The sequence below is a fragment of the Trematomus bernacchii genome, unplaced genomic scaffold (assembly GCF_902827165.1).
Source record: "Trematomus bernacchii unplaced genomic scaffold, fTreBer1.1, whole genome shotgun sequence".
Lineage (NCBI taxonomy): Eukaryota > Metazoa > Chordata > Actinopteri > Perciformes > Nototheniidae > Trematomus > Trematomus bernacchii.
The window spans coordinates 2,291,528-2,303,952 of NW_022988082.1; the positions used below are offsets into that span (position 1 = coordinate 2,291,528).

General features: G+C 41.3%; 1 protein-coding gene across 1 annotated transcript in view; it reads right to left on the reverse strand.

Annotated features, from left to right (window-relative positions):
* The window catches only part of tenm3 (teneurin transmembrane protein 3), a 171,543-nt gene that overhangs the window by 38,190 nt on the left and 120,928 nt on the right, over positions 1 to 12,425 (reverse strand). Inside the window, 3 exon segments of the mRNA XM_034120952.1 lie at positions 4,782 to 4,959; positions 5,409 to 5,480; positions 10,701 to 10,844. Coding sequence (XP_033976843.1) covers positions 4,782 to 4,959; positions 5,409 to 5,480; positions 10,701 to 10,844 — 394 coding nt within the window.

A 12,425-nucleotide genomic window follows, 5' to 3' on the forward strand; every position in this document is an offset into this window, starting at 1 on the left:
TTATCCAACCTTATACTTTTCTCCAGATTGCCGTGGTTCCTTGTTTATTAATGTGGCTCAGCGGAATTTACCGACCGCTGCAATGCTGCTCGTCCACCGGAGTTTAGTCTACCGTTAACTCACGGCAGAGTTTAGTCTACCGTTAACTCACGGCAGAGTTTATTCTCCCGTTGGAGACTCAAGGCAGAGTTTAGTCTACCGTTAACTCACGGCAGAGTTTATTCTCCCGTTAACTCACGGCAGAATTTAGTCTACCGTTAACTCACGGCAGAGTTTATTCTCCCGTTAACTCACGGCAGAGTTTATTCTCCCGTAACTCACGGCAGAGTTTAGTCTCCCGTTGGAGACTCAAGGCAAGTTTAGTCTACCGTTAACTCGCGGCAGAGTTTATTCTCCCGTTAACTCACGGCAGAGTTTAGTCTACCGTTAACTGACGGCAGAGTTTATTCTTCCGTTAACTCACAGCAGAGTTTATTCTCCCATTAACCCACCGCAGCGGCCGCTGTAAAGTATTCACTGTCTGACTGTCACACAGCAGCTGATACATATCCCCCATCCCCATAAGTGAATGTGTTTCAGTATGAATTGAAGCTGTTTGGCATCACAACACCGTTATTAAAGTGTCTCTGGTATTAGACAGGTGATGTTAGCATAGCAACTGAAGCTCACCTGACTGTTTGTTGTTATCATATTTTCTACAGGCATATTTTACCGCCGTATTTTTCTTTATGATCTTACTTGTGTAGCCCATGTACTGATTCGACCCGATAGCTGATATAATAAAAACCAACAGGAAATCGTATGAGGCAGTGTGCTGGTCTTCAAAACAGGAAATTACAGCGAACAGACGTTCATTAAAAGTTTGGTAAAAACAAACAGCATCACACTATGCCTGGTTAGTGTTGCCTCACTTTATATACAGTTGTGGTCAAAAGTTTACATACACTTGTAAAGAACATGTATACCATGACAGTCTGGACTTTTCAATAATGTCTACAACTGTTATTTTTCTGTGATAGAGTGATTGGAGCACATACTACTTTGTCACAAAACAAAAATCATGAATTTTGGTTCTTTTATGAATTTATAATGGCTTTTCTGAAAATGTGATCAAATCTGCTGGGTCAAAAATATACATACAGCAACATGAATGATCAATTTAGGTAATGTAGAAAGTTGTTTCAATCAAATTAACTTCGTGACATGGCCTCTTAACTTCTTGTGAGTGATTATAATTTTTTTATTGTGCTAATTTTATGTTGCTGTAACTTTGGAATAAATAGACGTCTTTAGCCTGCAATACAGAGTAGCAAGGTCAGGTGCAGACACTGGAAGAATACAAAGAGTTATTCATAAACAGGACCTCACTCCGACCTTGAGCACATAGCTAGGAAGCAGCATTATGAAGATTCCACTTTTTCTGTAGAAACTTTAGCAAAAACAAATTACTTATGATGGTGACAGAGTAGGGAGGGACTTCCACAGGCCGGCCGAATGCTGATTGGAAGCTTGTGTTGCCAAGAGACTCTGTCTGAGTCTGCACACCAACGAGAGAGAGCCACAGTCTAAACCAAGGTTACTCTCCATCTAGTCTCAACCAATCATAAATGTACGGGCAACGCCCTGTGTAATAAAAATGTATTGTCGCACGAGGGTCGGGGCTCTTTTCTATGACGTGACGGAGTCCTTGGCCAATTGAATATATATATTTTGCTCTCTTATAATAAATAGTTAAACTTAGAAGTTGTCTGTCTTTCCTGGAATTTTGAACACAACAGTCTCAGGCTCGAAAATGACATTCCCAGAACAAATGACTATATCTTCACTTCTAAAAGGGGTAAATTAATAATCTTTTCTCTCAAAGTAATGATAAACCTGTGAGTTGGATGTAGAAAATTCAGAATCAATATAGATTTTTTTTTATTTTAAAGTAAATTCAGATTGAACATAGTAAAAAAATGTAAATTATAGTGTCCGTCCAAAAAAAACAACATTACTTATAGTGAAAAACCACCCTTGAATGATGGGATAGTAGACTAAAAGCTTTAGGAATACAAACTATAACATATAATAAGTACCCTGTATCAAGATTGATGCAAAACAAGTGACATTTGACCTTTTTAGAGAGATTTAGAAAAAAACAAACACTTCTGGGGTCATTTGGGGGGATTTTCCATATCTTTGGAACCCATCGGTCAATTTTGGTGATTGACATCTCTTTTTAACCGTTAGAGCCAATAGAATCGAGGGGAAGTTCCTAAAATCCATCTAAACATTACCCATTGGTGAATGAGTGATGCATAGCCAGAATGCCCAAAACCGGCAGCAGCTAATATGAAATCTCCGTTATTGACATAAATATGATGATGGATTATCAGTAATCATTTCAAAGTGACACAGACACATTGGATTAACCTTCAGCAGCGTTTATATGCGTTTTAATGCCATTGAACACAACTTTTGATCAGAAACAGCAAAAGGTAAGACATATTTCCCGATTTTGCTCTGTAAAGCTACGTTGTGTGATGTCTGGGTTTGCTTCCCCTGCCGCGACACAGTGATGATACTTATATTTCTAGAATCTGTGGAATCTCAGCTTTAATCTGATATCTTTGTTTTATGTTTTTATGTCTTCATGTGGAACCTACTTGGCAGGGGATGATACAGAGCAGCAAACCCTAATGTAATGGGAGAGAACTCTCCAACAAGATTTTAAGCAGAACGGGCCAATGTTGTTCATTTTTTGGGTCAACCAAAATCCCCCTATAGCCACTTATCCCCATCATTCCCAGAGCACTGTAAAACATTTCTGCCAGGGACCAAAGAGCATATAATAATAATAATACATTATATTTCTATAGCGCTTTTCTTAAACCCAAAGACGCTTTACATTATGAGGGAGGGTAGACAAACAAGGACAGGCAAAAACAAACAAAAACAACAAAACAAAAAACAAAACAAAAACCCACACAAGTTTACTTGTTGGAAAACATGCATTCATTTCCATGTACATATCTACAAGTGTGAAAAGACCTTTTCACACTTGAACACTGTAATGAATCCCTTGTGCTGTCAGCTGTCAACAGACAGTGCAGCTGAATCATTTATAATGAGACTGAGCAGCAAGAGGAAGGGCCAGGAATCACAGCCCCAGTTACATTTGACTTCAAGAGTCTACTTCACAACATGATTTAGAATGTGAGAAAGAGAGAGAGACGAAAGCAAAATGCTTTTGTTTGGCCTCTCGCACGTTGTAATTTCACACCCGGAACTTTCCCAAAAGGTCCTGAGTGTTTTGTCTGCCTCACTTGTCAAATGTGTTGATTTGATTATTTTTTTCTTCTTCGACTAGGAAGATATAAAAACAGAGAGGAATAACGGCCAGCAACCACGGCCAACATTTCAACTCCAGCACATCTCTCCTTGCTGGGGGCGCCTGCTCAAGAGATGACTTCATCTGAGCTGACACCAGGAGAATAGGCTGGATTTTGTGTGAACACTTGTGAAGATCAGAGAGGGAAAGAGAATTAGACTGGAAAAGAAATGTGCTTATCTGATGGTAGCATCATCGGGGCTGTGTTTTTTGTAATTCCTCGCTACTCTTTGCCTCATTCTGCCACGTTAGGTGACAGTGCAACATTACTGATCAGTTATTATATATTTTCAACTTCTTTCAATCACATCGGTGAGTAAAAGGTGATCATGGCAAATAGAAACGAAAGCCAAAACTACGAAAAATAAGACCAAAGTTGTGTTAAAGCTGAATTACCCTTTCAATGAAATGGACCAACCGGAGGGAAGGCAGTCTGAGGTAGTAGACTGTTTTTAGCACACTGTCAGTAGATCTGACCTGTTTGACAGTCCCTTCTTCCCCTACACAATATCACTGCATCCTGAAAGCATTACTGAACTTCAGGAAGAATATACAAATGCAAAATGAGCTTGCTAACTGCTTGATCCAGCTCCTTGGGCTAAGGACGTTAGCATGTCGCTGACAGGAATGAGCATCAATGGCTGTTCTTGTTTAAAAGGAGGAGAGACAAACGGAGGAAGTTTGCACTAGAGTCTGGTGTATAATCAGCATAATTGGACAGTGCAATGTAAAGATGGTTAGGGGTGAAAAAAGGATGAGTCACTCTTACCTATGTCTGAAATCTTTGTTTCTTTAATAGAGTGCACGCAAAGGAGGAAAGAAGGAACAAGAGTTAGTAGAAAGGTCTCTGACAGGTATTATGACAAACATCACAAGAAGAAAGTCTACTCCAAAACAAAAAAACTATGAATATATATTTGGATTAGTTTTGTAATAGGCATGTTTTAAAATTCAGAGCACTAAACTGTGATCTTTTAGCTTTTAGCACTAAAGAGAAAGTACTCAAATGTTCATTAGTGGCAAAGAGTTCAATCAGGCCATGCATCTATTCCTCTGTTCCTTTATGTTTTCAAGTACTGTTCAAAGGCGTCCACCATTACAGATGTTCAGCAGTCAGTACAGAAAGGAAAGATCACAGAGAAGACGAGGCAGGAGATGAAGTCAGATGCTCGGTTATACTTAAAAACGTTCAAGTCCATCAATTCATTTTCACAAATGATTTAGGTCATGTTTGAACAACATTCACATATTTGGAATGACCCTGAGAAATCCGGATAAAATGATTTTGTCAAAGCTTTACTTTAAATGGATCCTGAGTTGAGACCTCTCTGGGTCACTCGAGAATGTATTCCCTGGTTATGGCTTAGATCCCTGATCTGGCAAGAGCAGGCAGCCCCCCCCCCCTTACCTCAGCTCCATGACACTGGTAACATTCCCAGAGGGGAAGATCCTCCTGATGTAGTTGAAGTCTCCCACAAAGATGCTGCCATCGGCTCCGCAGGCCAGAGCCAGGGGGGCCAGCAGCTTGTTGCCCTCCGCCTGCCCGTTACAGCTGGGGCAGGAGATGCTGCGGCGACGGCCGTTTCCTGGAAAGGATCATTTTTACTCACAGGGACATTCAGTTTCTGCTCATTCAAAATACAATTACCAGTTGGGAGCAAATTACATATTAATCTGCAGAGAAGTTAGCTAGAACTTTTTGAAAGCCATTACGTCCAACATGTGAAGCTCAACACTGGCACGTAGAAAAACCCAGGGCACTGACAATATGTCTGCATTTATATAGCACTTTTTAGTCTGAGCAACCAACAAAACACAATCCCGTGTTCACCCGTTTACAGAGACATTCACACACTGGTGGCTGCCATAGAATCTGCCAATATAATTGTTATAAATGTATTTCATCATTCACATTGTTTTATAGTTGATAGAAAGCAACTAGTACATGATGCTGGTTTTGTCCAGTATTTCAAACCTTCATGCAATCACCACTGATCACAAACGTGCAGTAATACTATTTCTAATCTTTATTCACCCATGATGCTGCTGATGACAGGGGGCTGCTGGGAAATGAAGATGTTCTCACCGTTGCCCTTGTACAGTATACCTGGTGGAGAGAACAGAGAGAGATTAGATATCACAGCAGGAGGGCTGCAGAGAGAGGAGCAGTCTGAGCTGAGATTGAGTGAGTCAGAGTGAACACTTTATTAACACAGCTTTTAACCATAAATAACATACACTGAAATATGGCACACGTATTGTCATTTGATTGGATTACTAATGTATTCAGAAGCACCTTTATACACACACAAGGAGAGTTTGTTACCAGGTGCATGTGAATCAGTGGTGAGGAGATCGACTGAGAATAAGAGAGGGATGCTCTCGTTCTTCAAAGTTAGACATCAAAGAGGATGTCCTGTGGTGAGCTGCATTATTAAAACTCTGCTGCCATCTTGGAAACCCACATAACACTGCCTCCATCCCTCCCTCCATCCATCCATCCATCCCTCATCCATCCATCATCCATCCATCCATCCATCCATCCATCCATCCATCCATCCATCCATCCATCCTCCATCCATCCATCATCCATCCCTCCATCCATCCCTCCCTCCATCCCTCCCTCCCTCCATCCATCCATCCCTCCCTCCCTCCATCCATCCCTCCCTCCATCCATCCATCCATCCATCCATCCACCTAATCTTATACACTGAAACGTTGACTTGGACGTTGACTAATTTAATGTATTGTATCAACAAATTCCACATAACTGTATTACAGTAGAGCATTTTAAAAGCAATACTATTGAGTTGAACCGAATATTTTTTATTTAAACTTGGTATTAGGTTTTTTCAGTGTGTGGATACATAACAAACGAGGGGAACACCCTTCAATTTACACATTCTTCAAACCCAGTTTGACATATTGCTATTTGCCCTGAAATCCCATATGAGTGGGTTCCCTTCCTGTCAGCACATCACCAACTCTCTCTCCCTCTCTCCCTCTCCTCCTCCTCTCTCTCTTTCATCTCTCCCCACATTAGTTGGTGTTGATTGATCAACAGAGGCCAAGCCAGCAGGGTTCCTCCCATGCTGTGCTGCGGTCCACTCACAGGCCCACAACCAAGTATTTGACAGACTGGAAAAATGTGTGCTGGTGTGTGTGTGTGTGTGTGTGTGTGTGTGTGTGTGTGTGTGTGTGTGTGTGTGTGTGTGTGTGTGTGTGTGTGTGTGTGTGTGTGTGTGTGTGTGTGTGTGGTGGTCATGAAGTCAGAGATAGAGAGAGAGAATGTGAGCAAAGCTCTGTGTAAAGAGAGAACCATTGAATTTCCCTGCTGTGTTAAAAGAGGGCAGTAAGGCTTTTTCACATGGCTTTGAGCGTGTGTGTGTGTGTGTGTGTGTATGTGTGTGTGTGTGTGTGTGTGTGTGTGTATGTGTGTGTGTGTGTGTGTGTCTGTGTGAGTGTAAATGTATACATTTGACCTTGGCCTTAAAACCTTCACATCCTTACACATCCACTTGGGCTCTGGCATACTGATCTGAGCACTACCAAGGACGAACTGATTGTCTCATACCTTTGGTAAGAGTTTGACTTGAATAATATTCTGTACCCGCTTAGATTGCACCTTAGGAAAATGATGTCGTGTGGACGCTTCTGAGTACGACTGATTGGAAAACTAAAATGTGATTAAAATCCCTCTAGTTTAGACCACTACAGGAAACAAGGTATCGATAATGCTTACATACATGTATTTATTTGTCTTTCCTTTCAAATCTGATATAATTATAATTGTCCAATAAGAGAAAATCATTTTGAATAGATAAACATTTATGGACACGCAGTTTGTGAGACAAGTTCACAAGTAGATGTTGGTCTGTGCTGTCTGGTATGGTTAAATACAAAAACAAATCAAACACAGACCTGTTATTATCCTCTCACACTGTGACTGGGTAGTGAAGGCTGAACATTAAGAAGAAGAACAATGTCTGCAGACCTGTCAGTTATTAATGAAGAGTAAGGAAATGCATAGAGAATTAGGACTATTGAGATGAATCCATATAGAAGAGATTTATTTGATCTTATTAGAGTTGTTTAGAGTCGATCCATTGCTGATGGGTTGTTATTCCTTCACATTTTGGAATATATTGTATTCCCTTTAGGTGTGATTATTTATATCAATACTACAAACACTTTGGTACATAACAATGGAGAGAAACACAATAATGTAAAGTTGTTCAAAATTCAGTAATTTTTATTTCATGTCCTTTCTCATGTTCTGTGGAGCAGAGCACTAAAGCCCCGCACTGTGAGCTGCTTACTGTCTGAAGAACACACACAGCGCTTTAGTGAGCAGCTTACACACACGGCAAAACATCCTCCCAATGCATGATCAAGAAAGCACACACACACACACACACACACACACACACACACACACACACACACACACACACACACACACACACACACTCTCCCTCTTATCTGAGTTGTTCAGCAGTGCTCACAGATCACACACCACCAAGTGTGTGTGTGTGTGTGTGTGTATAAAGTGGTGGACAAGCCTTTGCACACAGATCCAGTGCATGTCTCCTCCCTCCTTCTCTTTCCTTTATTCCTTTATTTTGACGGATAAAACATGCACACTGATTTTGTCAGCCAATGCACTCGTTTATGTTGCTGGATAATCAGCACTGCCTTTGATGGAAGACAGCTATATGGATCAAAGTGAAATGTGTAAAGTACACTAACGTGGCTAAAGAGAGGAGCTGCTGTTTCTGCTGTTATGCTGTATGGGTGTTTACCAAATGAGAAGGATTATGGATGTTATTTAACATGACATTTGCACAAATGATGGCTTAGCAACATACATGATAACAGTGTGGTCTATTTTGAATACATAACACAGGAAGAATTAGTGTTTACAAGTGTCAAGACTACGGTATGAATGAATACAAAAGAACAAGGCTGCCTTCCTGCCGTTATCCAAAGATAAATATGACAGTAAAGCTTCAATATGAATATGAAATGTTCAAAAATAGCTGTCAAAAATGAAAACACAGAAGAAGAAACCACCAGACGTCACTGCCCGTTGTGATGTTTCCAAATCTAACACATCATTCCATCCTCATCATTAGTGGAGATACAAGACAAACTACAAAGGACACACAGCGGGAGTGTGTGATGGTCTCTCTCTTTCAGGCACACACAGGCACACAGACACACACACACACACACACACACACACACACACACACACACACACACACACACACACACACACACACACACACACACACACACACACACAGGATTATTCTGAGTCCGCATGGTGAGTTTTAGTCTCAAAGGACAAACCAACGTTGTGTAGCAGCAGTGTCCCTCCAAGACACAAAATCACACCTGCAGAGAGCAGTACGCATATAGACAGAAGATCACAAATCACACCTGCTTTATAACACACACACACACACACACACACACACACACACACACACACACACACACACACACACACACACACACACACACACACACACACACACACACACACAAAACACTGAATCGGGTGACAAGGTGTTGAAAGCCCAAGAGGGCTGCAGGGAGAGAGGGATGAATAGCAATGTGATGGATGGGGTGACAGATAGAGGACAGAAAGGAAGGGAGGAGGAGGAGGAGGGGGAGGAGGAGAAGGAGGAGGAGAAGAAGGAGGAGGGGGAGGAAGGGATGGAGGAGACAAAGTGCTTTTAAAGCGGCACAATGCATTTCCTAAATATGTATGTATTCTTACACAAGCCAGTTGTTTTAAAGCGATTGTGTGTCTCAGTATAGGCGATCAATATACATGTGGGCTATTCTGGATACATCATAGAGCATGATCTACAAAGTCAACACTACAAATATGTATTCAAACAAAGAAAAAGGCATGAACTGAAACTTTGCAGCCTGCTTCACATGCATGGTGAAGTGCATGAAGGTGACCTGCTGACCAGTGGACACATTAACAGGTTAGCTGTCACATTCTGTAAACCTCTTTCTCTTACACACCCAATACCAGGGTGTTAAATCAGGATGTGTGGATTCCATGTGTGTTGAATCTGAACCCTCCTGTCGTGGTCGGGGCAATTCTGTCCAATTGACTACGTTCATTAATCATACATATTGTGTGTTTCATTTGATTGCTTCAAGGCCTTATGGTATCCTCCAAAGCAGATATTTGAACATATAAAATACTGATCACCACTTTCATTGAATTTGGAGTGGTTTAGTAAAATGACCTCCATAGGAAATGAATGGGTGACCCTAGATGATGTTCATCCATCAGATACACACACACATCGACAACCATGTTCATTTTGGAATACATTTCAGTGTGTATTCTTTGTATATTCACTGCAGTTATTCATGTAAACCAGTGGTCTGAGACATTGTCTACAGCTTCAAAGTGAGTTAAATAACATTTGGTGATGATTCATGGTTTGTTTGTTAATGTAAGAGCTGTTAAAACAGACCAGTCAAATCTGACCAGGAACACCAAAGTAAGGGGGGAGAAACAAACTATAAAAATGAAGGAATATATACAATAATAAAGGCAATCACAGTAGAAGTGACGGGGGGGGGGGGGGGGGGGGGAGCTACGCAGGGGAGATATGCAGGGGAGAACATGAAGGTTTGAGATGAGAACGACAAACTGTGCATGTGTGAGAGAGAGGACAGGAGAGAGATGAAAGGCTGGGAGAAATACCACCGGGCCGCTGGAACAAATCCAGGACCCCTCAGAGGAACACACGCACGCACGCACACACGTACACACACACGTACACACACGTACACACACACACACACACACACACACACACACACACACACACACACACACACACACACACACACACACACACTTGTAAATTATTTCGAACAAAGCCTGCATGACAATGATCGTTTTGACAAGTGCTGCTATTAACCACTTAATGATGGGGAGAGAGACAGAAGGTATTTTATTTTTGAACTTTAGCATATTTAAAATACAGTTGGACTCTGGACCTCAGCTGTCATGTATGCACTTCAAATTTAAATTTAAGTTCAAAGGAAAATCACACTGAAAGAACTGAAATGTGACTTTAATTAACTGTATTTTGTCAACAGATTTCACATAACTGTAATTACGTGAAATCTGTTGACAAAATACATTTAATTAAAGTCAACGTTTCAGTTTTTCAGTGTGATAAATGTCAAGACAGAATTTATGCAGTATAACATTTTGTTATATTGCTGTGTGTAGAGATATAGCTCCAGTATGATCATGGTTTTGTCGTGTTACGGCACCTACCGTTTTGTACGTCCAGGATGTGATGTTTGTCCAGCGTCCATCCTCCCATGTTGGAAGCATCCAGCTCGTAGCCTTGCAAGATGGCCGTCCTCTTCTCCCACAGGATCAGGTCCAAGCAGGACTCGTATTCAAACCCCACCGATACTGTGAGACACACACAGGACACAGCAAGGTGTTCAACTCTCTCCTTTTGACTGAGCTCATGTTCAAACTAAACTTTAAACTTAAAGTGGACCTATCATGCTATATTTGAATAATATAGTGTAGGACCATACCTATATAAGGCATATTTATACTTTTTTCTTTTCAAAATACCAAACAGATCATGCATTTTAGCCATGCCTCATTTTGCTCAATTTGACATTTTTTTGCTCTGTTTTTGCAAGGGCTGATTCTGTGAGAACAGCACCATCTACAGGCCTGGCATATGTACTACAGCGTCTCCAGCGCTTTTGAACGGCAATGGCCGTGGCTGTCTCCTCCTGATTGGTGGAGTTGGCCCAATAGCCGTAGCGCCACTGTCCTGACGTCAGGACAGTGTTCAAATCTGGATCAGCTTTTATCAGATCCGTTGCAGCCCCTTTTTTAGAGATTTGGGTATGGAGGAAAATAGAGAGGGTTGTGTTTTCTGACACTTGGTGAGTTCCCTGGAACACCGGGGACACATTCATGTATAAAAGACGTACAAAAGTGCATTTTGCATGATAGGTCCCCTTTAAGTCGCAGCACTGATTTGAACAGACAAGCACTCCAGAGATTCTTATTGTACACTGCAAAAAAGGAATTTTAACCCTTGTATGGTGTTCATATTTCTGTTACTCAGCCAGTGTTCGTGGGTCTGGTGGACCCGCTGCCTTTTTGGGCTTCAATTCAACACAATCAAACTATTTGATGTTAAAATACTCAACAGATGTTTACTTCATGTCAATTACAAGCAATATAAACAGCATAGATGGTTCATATTTGCCCTTTTACATTACATTTGTCTTTTCTTTGTAACTAGCTGATGCTCAATCGCATCCTCTTCTTCAAAGTCACTGTCAGACTCAGAATTCTCAGAAATGTGATCCTCACATTCTGAAACCTCTTCCTCTACATCATCATCATCAAATGGTTCTCTCTCTTCCAGAATCATTTGCAAGGCCCTCTGAGCAGAGAATCTTTTGGCCATCTTGATCAGCTGTGATAAGGACCCAAGCTGAAGAAGCTTTATTTATTGTGTCTCGCCCCAAATGTGCAGCTGGGATAGAGCGGGAAAAAAATAAAGATTGGTTCCCGCAAAACATAATGCGGGAATGTGAGAGCGGACAGGTGTCCAGTGGGTGGTCATTGAAAATGTGTTCTGATCAGAGGTCGCGTTAACCGAATATTTTCCGTCTATGACGTAATTTTTCCAAGAATGACGGAAAACTCTGAAAGCAGTCCGTCATTTTGACAGATTAGAACACAACTCGGAACAGCGCCAAAATGTCCACCAGCGGTGGCCAGGTCGACTGAGGGCGATCTACTGTACTCTACTGTAACTATTATTTAGTAATTCACACCCCTGTCCAGTTGGTGGCGAGTGTGTGCATATTAAGTAGCTATTGTCTAGTCTTGTATTTGACCTTGTTGATTACCTCGTTGTTTAACCGGCTTTAGCAATCGCAAAATGTCACGGCAGCTGAGTGTCCGAAGCTTTTTTAATAAGCCCAGTAATTGTGATGGTGTGGATAAACGAGGTGA